The 24,445-nt window shown below is 34.9% G+C and overlaps 1 protein-coding gene across 4 annotated transcripts; it reads left to right on the top strand.

Moving 5' to 3' along the window:
• The first annotated feature begins 1,997 nt into the window (after positions 1–1,997).
• Positions 1,998–24,107, top strand: LOC114394175 (dicer-like protein 4). 4 transcript variants are annotated; one of them, XM_028355800.1, is made up of 25 exons: positions 1,998–2,424; positions 2,929–3,106; positions 3,666–3,776; positions 4,045–4,185; positions 4,306–4,378; positions 5,745–5,809; positions 9,099–9,227; positions 9,311–9,439; positions 10,115–10,253; positions 10,472–10,568; positions 10,697–10,889; positions 11,444–11,604; positions 11,690–11,896; positions 12,009–12,274; positions 12,699–12,973; positions 13,044–13,480; positions 13,700–13,800; positions 14,675–14,880; positions 15,020–15,229; positions 16,510–16,971; positions 17,103–17,375; positions 18,443–18,778; positions 22,318–22,621; positions 22,702–22,801; positions 23,573–23,706. In XM_028355800.1, the coding sequence occupies exons 1-25, from the start codon at positions 2,270–2,272 to the stop codon at positions 23,634–23,636; spliced, it is 4,812 nt and encodes a 1,603-aa protein (XP_028211601.1). In that variant the 5' UTR covers positions 1,998–2,269; the 3' UTR covers positions 23,637–23,706. The 4 variants fall into 4 exon arrangements, with proteins under 4 accessions (XP_028211601.1, XP_028211600.1, XP_028211602.1 ...); XM_028355799.1 differs by having other exon boundaries at positions 1,999–2,424; positions 23,620–24,107; XM_028355801.1 differs by lacking the exon at positions 1,998–2,424 and having other exon boundaries at positions 2,970–3,106; positions 3,286–3,776; positions 23,620–24,107.
• The last annotated feature ends 338 nt before the right edge of the window (positions 24,108–24,445 follow it).

Raw genomic sequence — 24,445 nt, 5'->3', positions numbered from 1 at the left:
TAGGAAGTATTAGTATAAGGTTTGAGATCTTATCAGTGTAATGTTTTCAAAAGAAGATGCTAGTGTAATATTTTTAAACTTAAAAAGAGGAGATTGGTGTAGGAAAATGAAAAGCCGTGAAATTAAGTGTAATTACTTGAAATCTGTCTTGTTGTGATAAACAAATATAAAAAATAAGGAAAAATTGAGAAAAGTTTACCAAAAAGCTTGAAACGTGGGACTTTAGTGTAAGAGAACCGTTTTGAGCAGCATTTGGGATGTCTACATTCAAATTATGACCACTTTGGTAATAAATTAAGACTTTGAATTTTTTTATCAGATTTTGAACAATAAAAAGAAAAAAAAGTGTGTTAAGCTATTTTGGTGGAATAATTTAATTTAATATAAATTAATGTGCTAATGATCAAACTAGTATGTTACTGTATTAACATGTGAAAGACTTCTAAAAAAACATATGAAGACTAATTTTCTAGCCTTATTGGAAGACGCGCATTCAACGCAGGTAAAATAATAACATTTCAATCGATAATATAAAAAATAATCCAAAATTTTATGGAAGCTTAATTATAATTAATAATGACCATTGACCAGTCATAATTAATTTTCTTGACTGTCTATTCACAATCACAACCTAACGTTACATTGTCAATTTCACAACATAATTTTTTTAGTTTAATTAACTACTAAAACTTTCACTAAAAAATGATAAAATTATGAGAAATAGGTGATGTATTGGTGTAAAAATATTTTATAAAATTATTTTATCATAATTCATTATGTAGAAAAAATTTGTTGACTTTTATAATAATTACATTCAAAATTATATAAATAATGATTTGTGTTTGGTTAGCAATATAAAATAACTTCATATTATCATCACCATTAAAAACTAAATTTATTTAATCAAATATTATAATTGTGATAAATCATTTAAGAAAAATTACATGCGTTTATATGTGGTATTTTTTTTATATAAAAACTAATAACAAATAATAATTTATTGTCCGGTTTAAAGTTTAAGCTTTAATACCTTTATCTTGAGTTTACTCTGGTAGCTTGAGCTAATGTGATCATCTTCTTTATGACAAGGTCCATTCATTTACTAAAGTAAATAAGACGATTCAATAAGCTAATAAGATAATAATATTTGCTTTTCAATTATTCCCTAATTACTGATAAAAAAAAACTATTCCATAACTGATAAGGAAATTAATCGAGTAAAGATTGATTTTTTTTAAAAAAACATATTTTTTAAAGTGATTATAAGACATTAAATTCCCCATCATTTATATATAATAATACAATTCAAATTTATTCCTTTTATTATTGGATAAAAATATTTGTCTCACGGTATACAAACCCAATGCTATATACATACACACAAAAACTAATCTTTTGGTAGAGATAAGAAAAATTTGATAGATGAAAATAAAATAAACAAGTATTTTTCAATCATAAAAAATAAAAAATAAATAATAAATGAGTGAGAATAAATGAGAAATAAAATAAAACTTAAAAGTGTTTGATTGAAGATAAAAAAAGAAGAGATGTTGAGAGATATAAGTAAAAATACGTAAAATAAAGTATAACTAAATCCCACACATTTTAAAATATTTTTACTTTATTCACATCTTATCAAATAAATCAAACTATTTTTCTTATTTTTTGGTCTACCAAACAAAGTTTAATGATATAATGTGTTTTAATTTATGGTGAAAGATACCTAAAATAAATGATTGTTGAATAAAAAATTACAAATTCTCATTTTTTTACAAAAAATACATCATGAGGATGTGTGTCGTTTAAACCATACAAACCCATATAAATTTTATTTCTACATAAAAAGTAAATATAAAATTTATTTATAAAAAACCATTTTGTTTGGTAATAAATACTAGTTACAAAAAACGACACGGAGGGGAGTTGGGAAGTGAAGTGATTCGAAAACGTGCGTGGAAAGAAAACAAAGAACAAAGACCTTTATGCGAAAAAAAAAGATAATCAATGTTGGGTCACACACAATCATTCTACTGGTCAGTCTTAGTGAGCGAGCGTGTTCACTAAGGTAACTCTTTATCACTCTTTTCTTCGCTGACTCCATTATCAACGTTTTGAACAAAACTCTCTCTCTGTTATTATTATTCTTCTTTTTCTCTTTTCACTCTCCTTTGTTTGTCCTTTGAACCCACCCGTGAACCCTCCTTCAACCGTCATCGTTTTGATCACATACACCCACTCTTAAACCTTCAAACTCTCTTCGCCTTGGGTAATGCCGGACGGAGAATCCTCCGTCGTCGTCGCCGGCGGCCAAGCTTCCATGGAACCCTCCTTAAGCGTCTCCAATCAACTGCAGTCCCTGAGTCTTTCCCAAGACAAAAACCATGATGACTCAGTCAAGAAAGATCCCCGGAAAATTGCAAGAAAGTAAGTAACTTTCGCTACCCCTTTGTTCTTTCGATTATTTTCTTCACTGAGTCGCGTTTATTTTTCAAATGGGTGTGTGGGGTTTGGCTTTTTATTTTTTATTTTGATTTATTATTATTTTTTACTCGTGGCTGTGGTCGTTATCGCTCGGTGGGGTTTGCTGTTGTAGTGAGTTAATTATTTTTTGTTTGGCTTTTGAGAATTGGAGTTCAAGAAAAAGCCTGTTTCAAGATTCTACTTAAAATGTGACTACTGAATTGAATTGCATTAGCAAGCTCTGTTGTGTGTGCAAGATTGTACTTCTTGCTTCTGTTAACTTTTCAACTGAGTGTTTTTTTAATTTATATGCTTTATTCCAGAAAATGTTTGTGTAGTTCAAGAAAATGTTCCCAATTTATGGTGATCAGATGTCTGAATTGTGATGTTTAATGTGCTTATCCTTTTGATTTCTCACTTGTCTTCTGGAACTCCAATAATCTTGTGAATGTTTTGATCTTTTTGAAGGTATCAGTTGGAGTTATGCAAAAAAGCTATGGAGGAAAATATAATTGTGTATTTAGGGACAGGGTGTGGGAAGACCCACATTGCTGTGCTTCTTATGTATGGGATGGGTCATTTGATTCGGAAACCGCAGAAGAACATATGTGTCTTTCTTGCCCCTACTGTGGCTTTAGTCCATCAGGTGAGCTGCTGTACATATTGTTGTGTTCAATGTTGTACAAAGTATTGTTTTTGGAAGTACAATATTTTTTTTTTCTGGAAAAATTAGAAATCTAATGGAATAAATATCTTTTTTTCCCCCTTTTATTTTTGGGTGCTCTGTACTTTGGTCATTTCAGGTTGGGTAATTTGGTCTTGCAGGTGTACAATCCGTAAGGCCTGTGAGAATGACTTTCTGGGATAAATAGGCCTAGCAAGGAAGTATTCTTTTGTATTATAACTGAACATGAAATTTGTAATGAGAGTTTTTTTCCTTTATATCTTTGATTGTAATCATTGCAATTGGGTCAATCTCAATTTCTTGCCAATCTTTTTGAATAAAACATTGCTTGAATCTAATTAGAAAACTTAGTGATCTACTTGTTATGTGAATCAAGCATGGTTGTTTTATGTGTGAATCTGATGAATTGATCTGTTCTTGTGTTTAATAATCTCCCACCAAACTTTAGTGTTAACTGATTTTACTATGTTGGTCAATTCCATCATATGTTTTCTGAAGCCTATTTTTTATTTATCTATAGCAAGCAAAGGTTATAGCAGACTCTACTAATTTTAAGGTTGGGACATACTGTGGAAGTTCCAAGCGCTTGAAACGTCATCAAGACTGGGAGCAGGAGATTGGACAATATGAGGTGATAATGCTAGTTAAATCATGTTGAAATTAATTATGTTTTTGTCTAAAATTATTTTATTGTTTATCCATACATGTTACTGTTACAGCATTTTTATGTAAAAGATGTTGAAAGAAAGTTGGTTTCATCACTGAAATTTTATTTAGGCAAACAATTCAAATTAGCTCCTGCTATTTTGAAATCTTAAAATCTGCTTACTTAAATTTTAATCCAATGGAATTTGTTGCTTCTAAAATTGCTCTTTGCGATCTTGTTTTTTCCCCTTCAGGTTCTTGTTATGACCCCACAAATATTACTTCATAACTTATCTCATTGCTTCATCACAATGGAGATGATTGCACTTTTGATATTTGATGAATGCCATCATGCTCAAGTCAAAAGCAACCATGCTTATGCAGTTATCATGAAAGTATGATGTACTCTCACTCAACTTTAAACATTCACAATGGAGCTACACAATTTTCCACATAAAATCTTTCCATTTCCATAGCCTTTATTTTTGACAATATTTAATTTGGCATTTTTTCAGGTCTTCTACAAAAGTAATTCCTCAAAGGTTCCCCGTATATTTGGCATGACTGCTTCCCCTGTTGTAGGAAAAGGTAAAATAATGCTTATCTTCAAAAAGTTGAGTACTAACAAGAGCCTAGATATTTGCCTGCCTCAATTACCTTTTGATACTGTCAAGTACACACAGGGTCAAGGTATGGAAGGGAGGGGAAAAAAGAGAATATAGACACTGAAAATATACTGTTATACCCTTATCGTAATGGAGGAGATAAGAGATAAAATAAAATCATGGGACAACTTAGTTTGTACAATCCAAAAATTATAAACCACTTTCTTTTCCCTCTAAACGCCCCTAAATATCGGATGTGAGACAAAAATAGAAGGGAAGGGAGCTCCCTCATTTCCCTCCAACCAAACAAATTGTGCTAGATGTACGAATTTGTTGGAAGAAATTATAAAGTGGTTGTTTGTGAAAGCTTTTATTGAGAAAAATAATTGCTTGCTTTTCAAAAGTTCTCTCTGAAAGGGGTAATGTAAAAGCTTTTTTTTTACTCTGAATAAGCTATTTCAAACACTCTTTGAAACAGTTAATTCTATCAAAAAAAGGTTCAAGGTGGGGGGTGGGGGAAGAGAATTTGTCACACAGAAGAAGGTCAATGGGTTGTGTGGTCTATTAATCCATTTTTATACATGGATGGAATAAAGTATGAAAGATCTGGACTTAAGTAATCAGTTTGTTAAGTTCACCAAAAGGCTTACCCTGCCATTAACAAGCAAATTTCTTTTTTTAATATAGTTTGTTATGATATATTATGCAAGGCACTATTGTTGTGCCTAGGTAAAATGTGTAAATGGTATGGTGCACCTTTATATGTGTATACACATTCTCTTTATCAGAATGAAAAGATCTTAAATTTCAGCAAAGAGGCTGAAAGAGACTGACTGTATAGGATGTGGTCCGCATATAGTTGGACTGGAAACCATGGTTAACTTTGAAAGGTTAAAATGTGTCAAGAAAAAGAAAATCATATGATGTGAGGGATCTTTTTCTTGAGTATGGGACAGGGGGTGAAAGGGACAGACTAAGGTCACTGACATTTTATATAAAATTTTCAATTATTGACAAGAATTTTTTTAATGGAAATTTTAACTGGCCACTTTAGTTTTCAATACTTTGACCTTCGTTTCATTTTTTTTCTAGGACTAGGTCCATCTGATCCTGCAAAATATTTTTGAAAATATAAATGTTTTGTTGTTCTTATATCCCACTTTAGTCTGTTCATCGAGAGTGTTACCCTATAATTTGCCTACATTGTTGGTAATATATCCTTTCTTTCCTTTATATATTTTATGCATATTTCAATTAGCATAATTGCTGAATACTGATAGTGTAGTTTATTCCAAATATGTAAAATCCTCTTCATAATTTATGAATTTGCTAGTTCTTTCAATTTTCAGGTGCTTCTAGTGAAGCAAATCTAGCAAAAAGCATCAATAGTCTTGAACATATACTTGATGCTAAGGTAGGGTCCATTTAGTACAATATATGTCAAAATTCTTAAATTTGTGAACATTTGTTGTTTGTGTAAAAGGTATTGTGTCAAACTTTTCCTGTGCAAGAAAGCAATTGTTCTTTCCATTAACTATTGACTAGAAACCATTGATATAATGGTTGAAGTAATGTATTGGTCAAGTGTTTGCATGGGCTAAGGTTTGTGGAAATGTAGTATTTGAGCTCCATAGAAAGATATTGGTTATGAACTCTGTTAAGATTATGTTTTGATATTATTCATGATATTATATTTATTATTAGAATATTCAATTTTCTATTAATTAGTAATTGATTGATCTTGTAATCAATATTGATTCCCTTTTCCATATTATAAATAGCATGAGGTGCGGTCTACATTGACACACAACATTACACTAAAACACTGTTATATGGTATTAGAGCTTAGGTTATTCTTGACAGAGATCCACTATCCCTGGTGGATCTCTCTGCTTTGCCCGTCTTCTAGCGACCTTGTTTCTGCATTCCAGTGCTCTGACGAAACTTCTCTCCTTCTTTGATGATATGTTTTTGAATTTCTGGCAACTTCTCCTGTCACAGCTGTCGGCCGCTGCCATCTGGCCACCTTTTTGACTGGCGAACCCACGATTTGGAATGCCCATTGTCGATCTATCCAACACCACCCACCGTGCCTCCATTAGAAAACCGACACCCTGCCGACATGCCAGTTCTTTGCGCAACCAAACAAGTTCTGTTTTTGGTGCGTCGGAGCTCTGATTAGGCCATGCTTCCGGTGTTGTGGTCGCCCTCCCAGAACGACGCCACCCCTGCAGTTTTGCATCAATTAGAGCATTTTTATTTTATATTTTATGCCCATTGTTTTTCCTTTTTGTGCAGCCCTCTTTGCGGTGATTAGTATTGCGTGGCTGCGGATTTTGTACAATTATGGAAGATGTTGCAGATTTTGTACAATTATGGAAACTGCGGATTCCATCCAAAGCTGCAGTTTTTGTTTGGAGGTTACTTCGAGACAGATTGCCTACTAAAGCAAACTTAAATAGGCGGCAGGTGGAAATACAGGACCAAACTTGCCCATTCTGCAGAAGCACAGTGGAGGATACACCACACCTATTTTTCCAATGCAGCAAAATCATACCTCTTTGGTGGGAAACCACGTCCTGGGTGAACATCTCCACTGTTTTTCCACTGCACCAAAGGCAACATTTTGCCCAACATATGATTGATGGGGTCAAAGGAATTTGTGTTAGTAGGTGGAGGGTCTGGTGGGTGGCACTTACATGGTCTGTGTGGCAGATGAGAAATAACATTATATTCTCAAATGGGATCTTCAATGGAAACAAACTGATGGAGGATGCTATATTTTTGTTTTTGACATGGCTAAGAAACTATGAGAAGGATTTTGTAACTAATTATAATCAATGGTCATCTAACCTTATAGAGGCTTTTGCTGTTAGATAAGGATAGAGCTATAGGGTCTTCATACATGTATATTTCTTTTTCCAGTTTGGTTCCCTTCGAGACTGCCCTAGTCTGCCCTTGGGAACCATCTTACTGGTCTCTTTGTATCGGTACCTCTGGTACTAAGTTTCTTATATAAAATTATATCTTTGTTGATAAAAAAAAAAGTATTGCGTGGCTGCTATGTTGCCCATTGTTGAAGATCATCACACCATCCACATCCGCAACCAACTCAAAACACCGCCGCAGCGACCCTTCGCATGGCCCTGGCATGTGAAGTTCACACACACGACGTGTGACGCATCTTTGGCTAGCGGCACATTGATCTTCTCTCCCTTCGCCTCAAGGCATCTCCAATGGATCTTTTTTTTTTTTTTTTTCGCGGGTGAACAGTGCCCATTGTCATCGTCGAAGACCGCCACACTGTCCACGTGCGCAACCAACTCAAAACAGCGCCGCGTGCGACCCCATGTAGGGCCGCTGTCCCGTGAAGTTCACACACACGACACGTCTTTAGCGAACTGCCTTTAGTTTCTATCGGGTTGACCACATTTGTAACAAGCTCGATTCATATGACATATGCTTAAGCTTGAGGGGGAGTGTTAAGATTATGTTTTGATATTGTTCCTGATATTATATTTATTATTAGAATATTTGATTTTCTATTAATCAATAATTGATTGATCTTGTAATCAATGTTGATTCCTTTTTCCATATTATAAATAACATGAGGCGTAGCATCTCTGATTGTTGACTTCTCGGAGCCTCACACACTACAACACTTCTCACAGTGACAGTTCACTCAACTTCCTTGTTAGTCAGAATCCTTCACCGGTCATAACCCTCCGTAGGTAGTCCTTTTCGAGACCTTGACAATTTGCTTTGGTTGCTTTCAGGATCAATAATTGACCCCACAAATCAACACGAGACTTTTCATCGTGTTTTGTCCTCACTTACAAGCTTAACTGTGGAGTTCTTAAGTGATGAGCTATCGAAAAGTAGATGCATCTTGATGGTATAGGTAGTATCAATTAATTCTTTTAAATCACTCTCTGATTATAAATAACATGAGGTGTAACATCCTTGATTGTTGACTTTTCGGAGCCTCACACACTACAACACTTCTCATGGTGACAATTCACACAACTTCCTTGTTAGTCAGAATCCTCTACCGGTCATAACCCTCCGTAGGTAGCTCTTTCCGAGACCTTGACAATCTGTTTCGGCTGCTTTCAGGATCAATGATTGACCCCACAAATCAACACAAGACTTTTCATCTTGTTTTGTCCTCACTTACAAGCTTAACTGTGGAGTTCTTAAGTGATGAGCTACGGAAAAGTAGATGCATCTTGATGGTATAGGTAGTATCAATTAATTCTTTTAAATCATCCTTAACTATGTAGTCCTATATCCACACAACCTCTAGAATCCCTCTCATTCTATTGTGATTTGTCCAGGGTGTTACATGCCTACCATCTTATGCCTGGTTCGTCCTTGAACCACACCGTACCGGAAGAGATATCTGCTCTAATACCATCTGTAACACCCCTGATTGTCGACTTCTCGGCCGCTCACACACTACGACACTTCACACAATTTCTTTGTTGATCAAAACCCTCCATAGGTAGTCCTTTCCTTGTGTGGTCTACATTGACACACAACATTACAGTAAAACACTGTTATAAACTCTTCTGCATTCCTTATATTTACCTTGTATGCAAAGTGCATTGTTCTTGTGGAATGTGGATAGTACCTAGTTGTGCTGCTTGTTAGATACTGGGCATGGTTTTACTAATCTCTAGTGATTTGAATCTCATTTGTAGGTATACTCTGTTGAAGACAAGGAATTGCAATCTTTTGTGACCACTCCTGTGATTAATATATATCATTATGTTTCAACTGCAAGTGGGGAAACTAGCTTGTACCTGAAAATTGAGGAGATTAAACGCCAGGTGCACTTTTGCTATGGGTTTTATGTTTTAAGACAATTAGATAAATAAGGTTTACTGATCCCTGTGCAATTTTATTTGAATAGTGCATAGCAAACCTTGGTAGGAGTATAGAAGATCACCAGAAAAGGATGAATGCAAAGAAACTTCTGAACCGGATGCATGATAATGTGATTTTCGGTCTGCAGAATCTTGGCATTTGGGGAGCATTGCAAGTAAAACTCTTGTAGTGGATTATAAGTTTTAGTTCTATAATCATTTGACTAGAAATATATTAGTACAACACAATAATGTTTTTAGCAGAATCTATAAATAATAATACAGAGAATTTTTATTTTTTTTTGTAATTTGTTCCATTTTGTAAGTCCTCCTACAGGACCTGCACACCCAAAGAAGGAAAAACCCAGGAAGAAAAATAAGCCTAGAATAGGCTGTGGAATTTCTTGGTTATAATGTTAAGCTTACATAAATTAGACACAGTAGCAAACACTCTGCATTGATTCTTGAAGATGAATGGTTTAGATTGGTGTTTTGTTTCTTAAAGATGATGTCTTGGTAGTTGGTACCAATTCAGTTTTTGCTAGTGATGTAGATGTGATATTTGAAGATAAGGGAATATTATTTGGAAATCATTTAGACAAGTCTTCTGAATACATCATTTCCTTGGGTTTTGGTGTATTTCTAATTTTTCTTTTACGTTTTGTTATAGATCTCTGGGCATCTCTGTTTTTTCTTTTTAATTTTTAATTTTGTCCATTCCTGTGGTTTTCCATCATGTTTCTTGTTTTATTGATATCGGGAAATGATTTTATAGGTTAGAAGGGCTGTCACTGTCACTATCTTGATTTTTATTCTGTATCCTTTTCTAATATATGTGTTCACCTTCCAAGGCTAGTCATATTCTTCTGAGTGGTGATCGTTCTGAGAGGCATGAGTTAGTGGAGGCTGAAGGAAATTCAAGTGATGACTCTCTGTGTGATAAATATCTTGCTCAGGCTGCTGAACTGTTTACTTCACAATGCATGATAGGTATTTTGACATTGCCTGATGTTCTTTTAATCATGCCACTTCTGTTACTAGGTTTTCTGGCTATTATGTGCTTCCATTTTGCTTGATGTTAGGCTAACATTTGTCTAGCAATGAATCTGTCTTTTTCATTACTGTTAATTTTTACGATATGTTTGAAATAGTGTCCTTGTAGGATAGATGCTTCATTTATATTGCAACTAAACATACTTTTTTTGTAGGCGACAGGGTAACTGATTTATCTTCTGTGGAAATATTAAAAGAGCCATTTTTCTCAGCAAAGCTTTTACGACTCATTGGGATATTATCCAACTTTAGGTTGACAAAACTATGCTGTTTAAACCATTCCTTAAATACATGTTTTCATATATAGCACATGTCTCATCGATATTTGGTTATGAAACTAATATATTTGGGCAAATTCTGATTACATGTTCCAACTTCAGGTTGCAAAAGAACATGAAATGTATAATTTTTGTGAATAGAATTGTGACAGCAAGATCCCTGTCATACATTCTACAGAAGCTCAAGCTTCTAAGACAATGGAGGAGTGATTTCCTAGTAGGAGTCCATGCTGGACTGAAGAGTATGTCACGAAAGACCATGAACATCATTGTTGATAAGTTTCGCTCTGGAGAGGTATTACTATTGGATTTCTCATTAATTTTTAAATACGTTATTGTGAGAACTGAAAAGCCTGCTATATGCTAGTTATTGGTTCAATAAATGAATTAAACTATACTCCTGTGTATGTGTCTATAAGTTGCTTATTCTCATAGAAGATTCTGTGATTTTATCTGATTTGCAATAGATGTATTGAGGGAATGTAAAATGTCTCTTACTTTGCTAAACTATGAAATAGCTGGGAGCTACTGGAGAGTTTTGTAAAAAATATTTTACCTAACTTCTCTTCATGTTCTTTCAAGCATTATTGGTGTTAAGGTGGTGAAGGGCATGTAACAGAGGATAAAGATAAATGTGATTATGGCTTAAATATGTATATATTTCCTAGCTTGACAGAGAGTTGAGTGCTAGTTTTTTTTTATTTTTAAATTGGCTAAATCAAATATATTAATCAGGGCACCAGAAGTGCCAATTTAAAGATACATCAGTAATGGTGCCCACCAAATATCACCCACCAATTTAAAGAGTTGAGTGCTAGTAATGTCCTACATGGCTCATGCTGTTAACAGTTGAATCTACTGGTTGCAACCAAAGTGGGTGAAGAAGGACTTGACATTCAGACATGTTGCCTCGTCATACGATTTGATCTTCCAGAAACTGTTGCCAGCTTTATACAGTCAAGAGGTCGTGCACGTATGCCTCAGTCAGAATATGCATTTTTGGTGGACAGGTACTCCTACTTTCTAATAGATTTCAGAAGTAATTTAAGAAAATTCATCCATTTGGTTACCTTTGAAATCATCTTGTTGTTGCAGTGGCAATAAGAAGGAACTTGACATAATTGATGGCTTTGAGAAAGATGAATACCGAATGAATATGGAAATTACTTTTCGAACATCCAAGGAGACATACATAATCCCTGAGGAAAGAATATTCAGAGTTGATTCGTCTGGTGCTTCTGTTAGTTCTGGATATAGTATCTCATTGCTTCACCAGTATTGTTCAAAGCTTCCACATGATGAGTATGGGCTTATAACTGGGCCATTTTGATTCAAATTATATACTCAACCAACTAGTTCCATGTAAATAAAGTACAAATCTTGTGTTTTAAAATGTAATAATCTATCTTTACAGGTACTTTGACCCCAAGCCATGTTTTTATTACTTAGATGATTCAGGGGGGATTTCCTGCCATATAACATTGCCTTCCAATGCACCAATAAACCAAATTTTAGGTACACCACAGTTGTCTATGGAGGCTTCCAAAAGAGATGCTTGCCTGAAAGCAATAGAAGAACTGTATAATTTAGGCACTTTAAGTGATTGTCTCTTGCCAAAACAAGATGATGCAGAGCCAGAGGCGCAGGTTTCAGGCTCTTCTGATGAAGATGAATGTGAAGGTCAAACTTTAGTTGCTTTCTGATAAGCCATTACTTTCATTGCCTTTCACTGGGTTGCCAAAAATTTACTGTATAAATTGTATTTTGTAATAAACTGTTGAGCATATTTACTTGTCAATTATTAAGGAGAGTGAGTAATCCAGCATGTTGCCGTGCTGATCATTTTCAGACCTTTTAAATTCTACATAATCCCTTGTTGGTAATTATTTTTGTAACATACCTGTTTATGGATTTAGTGTTAATCCCACTGTCAGTGTATAAACTTCTACACCATCATCCAATCATGTGTTGCCAGATATGTGGAAGTTTTTTTCTCCTCTCATGTAGTTATTGTCACAAACCTTTGTCATCTCAACTTATGTCTCTAGGGATGTAACTATATCATATGTTGTGTTGTACTATATTTATTTTCCTTTTTTTGCAGATGCCATATCAAGAGGAGAATTACATGAGATGCTAGTTCCTTCTGCCTTTGGACAGTCATGGATAAATGAGGATAACATCGTCCGTCTCAACTCTTACTACATAAAATTTTGTCCCTATCCAGAGGATAGGGTCTACAAAGAGTTTGGTCTTTTCATCATGGTTCGGCTTCCAATGGAGGCTGAGAAATTGGAACTTGATCTCCATCTTGCTCATGGTCGATCTGTGATGACAAAATTTGTCCCATTTGGAGTTGTAGAATTTGACAAAGATGAGGTAAATGATGTTTGTGTTTTATTTTATTTTAAGAATTTTAAGTTAATGCTTGGAGTTTCCCATCCTGCAGATTAAGATGGCAGAGAATTTTCAAGAAATGTTCCTCAAAATTATTCTTGATAGATTAGAATTCGTTTCTGAGTTTGTAGACTTGGGTATGGGTGCTGAATCTCACACAGGCACATCAACCTTCTACCTTTTGCTTCCAGTTGTATTGCAAGAATATGGAAATGCCATGAAAGTAGACTGGAAGACTGTGAAGAGATGCCTTTGTTCACCAATTTTCAGGCATCCAGCTGATACTATGGATAAAAAAGTTTTCCCTTTAGATATTCACCTGCAACTTGCCAATGGTTACAGAAGTGTAAGAGATGTCGAGAATAGTTTAGTGTATGCCCCACATAAGAAGAACTTTTATTTTGTCACGAATGTTAACTACCAAAAGAATGGATATAGTCCTCATAATGATTCAGGCACTTCAAGCTATGTGGATTACTTCATTGAAAAGTAGGTATCTGTTTATTATTATGGGTTCATCCTTGTGTTATTTTGGTTTTGCATCCTAATTCTTCTATGTTGATGAAGGCATTCATATTTATGGGGGCTTTTTTAAAATTGCTGATTAACTGATTGAATTGGATATATGAGAATGTGTATCCATACAAGTTGGAATATCATATATTGTGCTTATAATATTTGACAAAAATATGCATGCTTGAATGTCAGGTTTTCCATTCACCTCAAATGTCCAGAACAACCACTTCTACATGTTAAACCAGTCTCCAATTTGCACAACCTGCTACACAACCGAAAGCATGAGGATGCAGGTATTGTATTGGATATGTTATTTTTAGCATTAGAGTCTGACAGGAGTTGTCTTTATGAAAAAGAAAAATAGAGCCAAAGCTCCTTACAACCAGAAAATATTTTGAAAACCTTGGAATGTAAAACAGAAACTCTAGGAATAAATGTGACTGAAAAAGAGACTCCACAAAGAAAATGTCAGCCTTATGGAGAACTCCACTTAAATCACGTTCTACCAAAATTGTCCCTATGCTCCTTCCCACTATAACGATCCCCCCTTTATCATTTTTCACCCATTCAGTTAGGATTCTCTACTATTCTCTTTGTTCCTACTCAGCATACTCATCATTCCTCTCATCTTCTCCCCCTTGTACCATAACTAACTACTCTTTTGGCCCATTGTCCATAATCTGAGCTCCCCTAGCTGTTTCTTCATGAGTAAACACAAGATATGGGCTACAGAGCTTAATTAACTAAGACATGAGAATTTGGTTTTCATTACCTAAACTTTTTACTAGCTAGTGGAATGACAGAAACATGCCAGAAAGATATGTGGTAGGGTGGGCTCACTGCTATTGATGTGCAGCGAGGAAGGATTTGCTGCTGAGAAATGGACAATGATATACAGATATACTATCCAAAAATTAGTTCTTAAGATCGATCCTAATTGATTCTTCCATATATACATGATATGCTACCATAAATAATCTAGATATTCTAATTTCTAACAATCTGTTTCCTGTGAGCATTTCTTTATGATTTTGTGTTAGCAATTTAAAAAGTGTAATGTGCATTGACTACTTTCAAATTTGTATCTTGATTTTGGATTTATTTTGTATTCTGATAATTTTTCAGAATCTTATCTAAATGTTTGTAACTTTTGAATGTCAATGACAGAACCACAGGAGCTGGACGAATACTTAATTTATTTGCCTCCTGAGCTTTGTGAACTAAAAATAATAGGTTTTTCGAAGGATATTGGCAGTTCCATATCTTTGCTACCTTCAATTATGCACCGTCTTGGAAACTTGCTGGTGGCTATTGAACTAAAGCACAGGCTATCTTCTTCCTTTCCAGAGGCAGCTGAAATTAGTGCCCTTAGAGTAAGGGCTTATTAAATTCAATGTATTATTTACATTATTTTCTAGTAGTGTATTCTTTTTCACATCTAACCATTGCAGTGCTTATATGGTACAGATGAATTTTGTTTATAGCAACTAACTATTGTGAACAAATTACTAGGTTTTAGAAGCTCTCACTACTGAGAAGTGTCAGGAGCGCTTTTCCCTTGAAAGACTTGAAGTGCTTGGTGATGCTTTTCTTAAATTTGCTGTTGCACGTCATTTTTTTCTCATGCATGACAGCCTTCATGAAGGAGACCTTACAAAAAGGCGCTCCAACGCTGTGAATAATTCCAATCTGTTTAAGTTGGCTATCAAGCGCAATTTGCAGGTAGAGTTATACCAACACATCCCTGCTTCATTTCCTAAGTAAGAAAATATTATTATTATTATTGTTATTCATAGTTTTTCTGTTAGTTTAGGGTTTCCGCAGCTGCCACATTTCATTTCAAAACGAAATCACCCGCTGATGCCTTCAAAGAATGTTAATCCCTCATTCAGAGCAGAAGGAAAAAAGATATACACTGGAAATAATTTTAATAAATAGCTGATTATATATATATATATATATATATATATATATATATATATATATATATATATATATATATATATATATATAGAGAGAGAGAGAGAGAGAGAGAGAGAGAGAGAGAGAGAGAGAGAGAGAGAGAGAGAGGGAGGGAGGGATCAACTTATACTAAGAGTAACTCTTTTAGAGTAGCACTCCATCCTCACCATTCATTTTCTTGGAATCTAATGGTTTTATCAGTTAGATTCCAAGAAAATGAATGGTGAGAATGAGGAGTAACTCTAAAAGAGTTACTCTTGGTGTAAGTTGATCTCTCATATATATATATATATATATATATATATATATATATATATAGACACACACTAAAATTGTAGTGGCAATGAAAAACATATAGTGCAGGATTTGAGTGTGTCTTTAATTTCTAGCCCAACCCTATCATTTTAGGCGATAGACACAGGACTCTGTACCAGGGAAACCCCATTCCCTGCACTGGGACCTACTACTGTGTCTCGAAATTGTCGAGAGCTAAAATGAAAGGTTCAAATCCTATTTATAAAATTGATTCGTTCATTTGACGTAGGGTTTCCTGGATGATGGTGGATAAGTTATTTTCTATCACATACTCCTAATAATTAACTACCTCCAATCGATTAACAGATCCTTCCTAACTAACTTGGATCTCAGTTCCCATCAAAATAACACTTGGATAACATAAATCCAAACCCAGTACAATTCCTAACTGAGGATTAAAGATACTGGAGTTTCCCCTAGAACTGAATAGTAGAAATTAACTGAACCATTTAGTAAGGCTTATTACCTTGATAACATTTTTTATCTAGATATCAGGCTTTATAATGGGCTAATGTATCTATTTTAGGTCATTGTATATATATTAGGTTGTATTATTTTATTCTAGTCTGGCCCATTCAGCCCATTGGCCATGATGTATATATAATTCTATCTTGTAATCTTTCTTTTTTTATCAATAGAAAAACACTTTCTCTCTTCATTTTCGCAGTGCATATTTTTATTTCCTGACTTGAGTCTTATCTCTATCTCCTTGCTCCCTCTTGCAGGTCTATATATGCGATCAGACATTTGATCCCACTCAGTTTTATGCATTAGGCCGTCCTTGCCCAAGACTTTGTAGCAATGAAACCAAAGAAAGCATACACTTCTGTTTAAATTCTGTTAAGGAACAAGGAAAAGTAACTGAAACCCAATGTAACAAAAATCATCATTGGTTACATAGGAAAACAATTGCTGATGTGGTTGAAGCTCTGGTTGGAGCATTTCTAGTTGACAGTGGCTTTAAAGCTGCAATTGCTTTTCTTTCATGGATTGGCATTCAAGTTGATTTTGAAGCTTCACAAGTGGTTGATATTTGCATAGCAAGTGCTAGTTATTTACCTCTTTCTTCTGAAGTAGACATTCCTTCTCTTGAAGGTAAGCTAGGACATCACTTTTTTCATAAGGGCCTGCTTCTCCAGGCATTTGTACATCCTTCTTACAATAAGCTTGGAGGAGGCTGTTATCAGGCAAGTGTAACTTTTCTTTTCCCTCCCAATGTTCTGACTTCATATAAGAATTATTTTCTTTACTTTATAGCTCTATGAATTCTAGTGAGACATTTGATCTTTAATTTTTGAAATGTGATAATTCTTTGCAGCGATTGGAGTTTCTTGGAGATGCTGTCTTGGATTATTTGATTACTTCATATGTATTCTCAGCTTATCCCAAACTAAAGCCTGGTCAATTGACAGATTTGAGATCATTGTCTGTTAACAACAAGGCATTTGCTTGTCTAGCGGTAGATCGCAGTTTTGATAAATTTCTTTTATGTGATTCAAGTGGCCTGTCTGAGGCAATAAAAAAGTATGTTGACTACATTAGAAGACCTGTATCAGATAACAGCATTAAAGAAGGGCCAAAATGTCCCAAGGTAGATAGTATGACCTTTATATAAAGTTGCTACACCTGGTTGTTGTTGTTGTTATTATGCATTTACCCATCTAAGATGAAGTTCCTAAAGCATAATGTCTGTATTCATTTCAAAGTTTGCTTTGGGTATTTTACTTGGAATAATGCTACTCCCGCACGCATAACCTCACATCTGTAAAGTTTCCATTATTTTATCATAGCTGCCCCCTCACCCCCCAATTTCATTTTTTGAACACCTACACTTTGATTCAGCCATCTATGCTTGATTTAAGGTAATGTACACCCACTGTCCCACAAGATGTGTATCAAGCATTATTCTTTTACTTGGATATGACAAGAGCAAATAAATGGAAACTGAAAGAGAACCCAAGCTCTTGTGCAGGCAGAAGACACACAAAACCCATCCAAATGATTGTCAATATTTTTACGAAAAAACACAAAAGCCCAGTACATGTTGGGCGGGTAGCCCTCACATGGACCATATGGCATCACAGAAATAAGACAGTATTTGAGAACCAGACCTTCATCACAAGTAAAGTGCTGGATGATGCACTTCTCCTACTATGGTCATGGCTGAGGGCCATGGAGAAAGATTTTACACTGCACTACAATCAGTGGTCCTCTCAGCTGAGAGAAACCTTTGGGTAAATAGGACAGGAGGGTAGTTGCTAGGATTCTCTGTAGTAGACGTATGTCTGGTGTAATCCTAGGTTTGGGCTTAGCTGGTCCTTAATATGAACCTTAGGAAAGTATTAGAGTCCAGCTGTGTATACCTTCAACATATGTATTTTCAGTACCCCTGGTACTCTGCATATAATATAATTATCTATTTTTGCTGAGCCAAAAAAAAAAAACTGAACAAATTTATTATTATATTGAGATAAGATGACAAATTTACTTTCTGCTCTATGATTTCTGTTATGGACATGAGTAACTCTTCTAGGAACATTAGGAGTCTTTTTATTGTCCAATTCAAGCAGCTCATAAGTTAATTAAGTTTCTGATATGTGCGCATTGCTTTGTTATTTTGCATCAAAAGGTATAACTTGACATCATTTGTTGCTTCAGGCACTGGGTGACTTAGTGGAATCTTGTGTTGGTGCCATCCTTCTTGATTCAGGGTTCAATTTGAACAAAGTTTGGAAGATTATGACTTCGTTCTTGGACTCAATCATGAAATTCTCATCAAGCTTGCAGCTCAGTCCTGTTAGGGATTTGCGAGAACTTTGCCAATCTCATAATATGGAGTTGGAGTTTCTGCCAGTGCCCTCAAAATTGACTAAAAGGTTTTCAGTTGAAGCTAAAGTGAGTGGGAATGGTGTATGTGAAACAGCTTCAGCAACTGGTCAAAATAAAAAAGAGGCTTGCAGAATTGCTTCACTGCTACTTTTTTCAAAGTTCAAGGTAAAGCAATTATGTTTAGTTTTATTTTTTCCATCCTTATTTTCTCAACTCAACACCTTAGAATTAGCATTTCTTTATTGTACAGTGACACCACAGGTGAGTATATTACTTTTGTGATTCATGTAAACAAGGGTAATAATCATTTTTTAACTTTCTGCTAATGTGGTGAAATCAGTTGTGCTTATATTCTTTAAATTTCCAAATTCTCTAGTTAAGGAAACAAGTGTTCTAGTTTTAAGATGTTCCTTGTTTCTTCATTTGGAGATACTTTTGATCTAGTTCAGAATAATGCAAGACTTGTTGGAGCTATTGATAGTAGGAACTCACACACAATGGAACAATTTATAAAGAGGAAGAGAGAAGATTTAGGCTTTGCACAAAAGATGCCCACACATGCACACTATGTCTCTGTTATTCACACCTTTCTATTTTATAACAACTAATAAAGTTAGTTAGATATAACTAACTTTTATAACCAAAAACTAACTATTAAAAATTACAATTAAATTATTTAAATTGCTTCACAACATTCCCCCTCAATTTAAACACTCTACTACACCTTAGTCAAAACATCAGCAGTTGGTAAATCTGTTGGACAATGCACTGCTTCGATCAGTCCTGAATTCACCTGCTCTCAGAAAATGAAACTTTGCTTCTATGTGTTTGCTTCTTCCATGTGAGACTGGGTTTTTGGCCAAGTTGATGACAGACTTGTTGTCTATTAGGAGCTTCAACTCTGATTTCTTTCAGCAGTGAGTTAAGCCAAATAACTAGGCATGCAACATATGCCCCAGCTATATATTCTGCTTCACAAGAGGACAATACTACCACTGACTGTTTCTTGACACCAGAAAACTTAAAGATATAACCAGTGGTACACCAATCAGAGTCTGAATTGCCAATCAGTTCTCCCTCTTCCTGTTTTGCTTCATTAGTGAACAATACTCCAAAGTTTTGAGTTCCCTTCAAGTACCTTAGTACTCTCTTAGCAGCTGTCATATGAACTTGCTTAGGTTTATGCATAAACCTATTGATCAAACCAACTGCATAGCATATATCAGGCCTGCTATTGCAAAGATATCTCAAGGAGCCAACAAGTTGTTTGAACAGTGTTGAATCCACTGCTTCACCTTCATAACTGCTTACCCATTTAGGGTTGGTCTCTGCTGGTGTAGCAGTTGGATTGCAGTTTGCCATATTAAACTATTTCAATACATCAGCAGTGTACTTCCTCTGCTGCATCATGATCCCTTTTTCTGTAGTTATGAACTCTATCCCTAGGAAGTTGGTCAATTTCCGTAGGTCTGTCATCTCAAATTCAAATTTCATCAACACTTTAAACCTTTCAATCTCAGTTGAGTCATTCCAAGTCACTAGTAGATCATCAACATAGAGACAAATGATCACTAGACTTGAGTTCTTTCCTGACTTCACATAGACTCCATATTCAACAGAGCATTTAGCATACTCATGCTCAATAAAAAATGAGTCAATCCTCTTATTTCAGCATCTGGGTGCTTGCTTTAAGCCGTACAAAGCCTTATTCAACTTGTAGACATACTTCTCTTTCCCTTTTTCCTCAAAACCAGGGGGTTGTGTTACAAATACTTCTTCACCAAGTGGGCCATTTAGAAATGCTGACTTTACATCAAGATGGTAAAGGGACCAATTGTAACATTGAATCTTCCTTTTATCGAATCCCTTCTTTCCATCTTTGCTGTTGGAGAATCTTGCAGTACCTTTTTGAGAGGTTTCTACTCTATCTTCACTCTTGAATTTCTCCTGGTTTGAATTCCAATTGCACTTATGGAATTTTCCCTTTCCTTTCTTCCATTTCTTTTTGTCACTGCTACCTTTCTTGGAGGTTTGGGCCTGCAGAGCTTGTTTTGTAGGTTTCACACTTCCTCTTTCGATCAACCTCAGTTCTTGAGCTTGCAATTCTTCAATTTTCATGCTTTCAACATCTTTGGACTCTTCGATAACAACTACAATGTGTTCAAAACTTGGAATCAAGGTCCTCATGATCTTCTCACCTCAACTCTTCATCTGATCGGCAAGATTCAATACTCTAGTGAAGTAATCTGCAATTCTTTCGCTAGCTTCCATTTGCTGTAATTCGTATTGTCTTCTCAGAGATTGAAGTCTCACCTTTCTCACCTTATCTCCACTTATGTAACACTTTGCAAGGATGTCCCATGCCTCCTTTGCTGAAGATGATGCTTGAATCTTCTCAAAAATGTTGGAAACTACACACTGATGGATCAAGAACAGTACTTTCCCATCCCTTCTGATTGCTTCTTTGTGCTCTGCTATTTGTGATTCAGTGGAACCTGCACCTGGTTCTTTAATTTCAGTTTCAACATTTTCAAGCACATTTTAAAATCTAAACAAGACTCTCATCTGCGCTACCCATTGATCCCAATTCTTACCATCAAGTATTGGAAGGTTTCCTGAAACACCATTGTTGCCTGCCATTGTTTCTCCTTGTTGTGATCTTTACTTTTCTTTCACAGCTACACGAATTTACACTTGAACCTAGGCTCTAGATACCAATTTGTTGGAGCTATTGGTAGCAGGAACTCACACACAATGGAACAAGTTATGGAGAAGAAGAGAGAAGATTTAGGCTTTTTGCACAAAAGATGCACACTATGTCTATGTCATTCACCCCATTCTATTTTATAACAACTAATAAAGTTAGTTAGATATAACTAACTTTTATAACAGAAAAGTAACTACTAACAATTACAATTAAATTGTTTAAATTGGTTCACAACAATAGTACCTCTTTTTCCATAAATCAGAAGCATGGTAGTAACATCATATTTTTTATGATGTGGAGTTCTTGTAAGTTGAATTGCTATACTAGATTTGGCTCCCTTAGTCCAACAGTTTATGGACAAATTTCATTATAAATTCATTTTCCTTTATATTTTCCGTAGAGTTGTCTAGTGCATTATGTTTGCTTTCTTCAGCCAAGTTCTGCTCTTTATATAAGCCCATTAGCCCATTCTTGTGCCAAAACACAATTGTAGTTTTTTAGTTTTTCAACAGTCATTTTATAGGAGCTTTATTTTAAGATAAATAAATAAAAGGGATGAGAGTGGTTCATATTTACTCGCATCAGCATATTACTAATACTGGGAACTAGCCCTTAAATCTGATATCTCCTTGATTTTTTCTTTGACATCATCCCTGTAGAGAGAAATCTGTATTTGTGTTATATCAGTGGCAAGCACTGTCAAAAGAGGTCTTGTTATTAACAAGGAAAAGTGCAAGTATCTGTCTAGTACCAATTATTCAAGCTGCACTATAGCTATATGCAATAACAATCATCGTAGAAATTAAGAACTAACATTAATATCCCAACATTCCTCAGTGAATTTCTTCTTCAACATGCATAATTAAACACAAATTCCCTAAGCCTAGTCCCGTATTGTTGTTATATAAAACATTTGGATAGATGCATTTTATCTTCCCTAGCTACAACTCCAGGAACTATATTGTTTGAATTAACGGTCATGGGTGTGGATGTGCAGGCTCAAGGCTGGAAAGCAAAGTCAAAAACTTTGGAAGAAGTTCTGGAATCAACTTCTAAAATGGAACCAAAACTTATTGGCTATGATGAGACTCCCATTGATGTAACAGATACCAATAAACACATAGTGGTTAATGCAGACCCATACAACAAGTCTAACCCAGAAATTCGCCCTATGCAAGAGACAGATGAAATATGCTCTCCATGTGTGAAACCTTTCGGCCAACGGCTTCAATCTTCTGCTAAGGGAAAGCTTAGTCAAATATTTGAAAATCGTGATTGCAGCAGTGACTTGTCAGGGACAGGTAGTATAAAAATCATAGTATTTTCATTGATTCGGTGTCTCTGTTAATCCTAAACATTGTTTCATATTTTTTGTACAAAGGAACGGCAAGATCACGATTGTATGAATTATGTGCTTCTTATTGTTGGAAACCTCCTTCATTTGAATGCTGCAAGGCAGAGGGACCTGACCACCTGAAACAGTGAGTAACTCTATTTTTTTGTTTATTTGATCTTTGGTAACATACACATCTCTACCCAGATTTTTATTTTTAATCTTTAATATTCCAGTGTTTAGCAATATTTTTAGCAATTTAGCCTGTGATGTAACTGGGATTAGACATTTTCCATCTATAACTTTCAGACTTTCAGTATCATCAGCAACTAGTTTTGAATACCTTATTATTGATTTTTGGGACATTAAAAATGAAATGAAATTTTAAACATCCTTACTACCAGGTTTCAGCTTTGGAATTTCGCTCAAGATCTTCATTTCATCCTCTGAAATTCCAAAGTTGACAATAGAAGTTCAAAACTAGCTACCAATGATGATGAGAATCACAACTAAGAAAAGAAAAATATCCCTAAAAACTTGTATATATTAACATGGACTAAAGTATAACAACAAGCATTAAATTTTGTAGAATGGAGGCTGAGCAAAAAAAAAAAAAAAAATTTGTAGAATGGAGGGGTGCCCTTTAAGGGCTATGTATTTTAAACATCTCCATGAAAGAAGGGGTTGATTTTCTCATTCAAATCAGTTGCATTTCTGAATTTTTGACACTGGTGATGAATGGATGATGATAATTATAGTTGAAATTTGTAATCTTTTTCATCAACATTTAGTATATATACAAAACTTGGTTCGCTTGCATTCCCCGTCTTGTTTTTTTAACGACTCTTGGCTCGTTCATTTCAGGGTACATAGAACTTTTGGTGCCTTTTTTTTAAAATTTTTTTTTTCTTGACATCAGGGATTCTATGTTGACACCGCCATTTCTGATTATTGTTCCATTTTTAGATTCACTTGCAAGGTGACCTTAGAGATAGAAGAGGCCCAGAATTTGATTTTAGAGTTTGTTGGGGAACCTCTTTCAAAGAAGAAAGATGCAGCAGAGAGTGCGGCAGAGGGTGCATTTTGGTATCTACAACATGAAGGTTACTTGCCTAGTAGTGGTAATTGACATATTGTAGAACAATTATCATGCCACATAAATCCCAAGGCAATTTGGTGTAGGCAATGTCTTGATTATTGAGGGTGTCGAATGTGTTGTTATAGGTAATCATATAATCTAGAAGGCAATAATAGTACAGGTTTAGTAACTCAGGGCCAGGGAGGGTTCCCTAATGGTAAATCTATTGTAAAGGTATTATTCATGTATGTATTATTGTAGTGTCAAAGTTACATCTAACATTGTATGTAAACCATCCCTCGATTATAACAGTGAATTTTCTATTTACTACGTTTGAAATGTAAATATAAGCTCGCGAGACATTTGACCATTATTACTCTAGATGGTATTTATTTTTTCGAAAAAAAAATTGATCTTATTACAATAACGAAAAGGTTAATGGGAAGTCAAAATTGGTCTTATGATAAAATGTTCTTAAGGGTTTGTTTTGCTTGAGAAGTTAAGTTTTAGTTTTTACTTTTAAATGTGATTTGTGAAAATAGTTTTTGATTAGATGAGAGAAAAAAAAAACCTTTAGAATATCAATGCATACCATATTCACTCTAAGATTTTAAGACTAATTGTCGTACAGTGAAAAGAAGGATGCCTTTCTCTTCAACTTTGGGCATTTTATGGGATACTTTAGCAATTGAATAGCTATTTAATTCCAAGGTA

Source organism: Glycine soja, chromosome 17 (genome assembly GCF_004193775.1).
Source record: "Glycine soja cultivar W05 chromosome 17, ASM419377v2, whole genome shotgun sequence".
Taxonomy (NCBI): domain Eukaryota; kingdom Viridiplantae; phylum Streptophyta; class Magnoliopsida; order Fabales; family Fabaceae; genus Glycine; species Glycine soja.
This window is presented reverse-complemented; position numbering and strand designations above follow the sequence as displayed.

Bases quoted from the DNA above. Each gene is read 5' to 3' on its own strand.
- LOC114394175 (XM_028355799.1), top strand. From the start codon at position 2,270: ATGCCGGACGGAGAATCCTCCGTCGTCGTCGCCGGCGGCCAAGCTTCC. The intron at 4,186-4,305 runs GTATGATGTACT...GCATTTTTTCAG, and splicing joins CTTATGCAGTTATCATGAAA to GTCTTCTACAAAAGTAATTC. The intron at 14,881-15,019 runs GTAAGGGCTTAT...ACAAATTACTAG, and splicing joins CTGAAATTAGTGCCCTTAGA to GTTTTAGAAGCTCTCACTAC.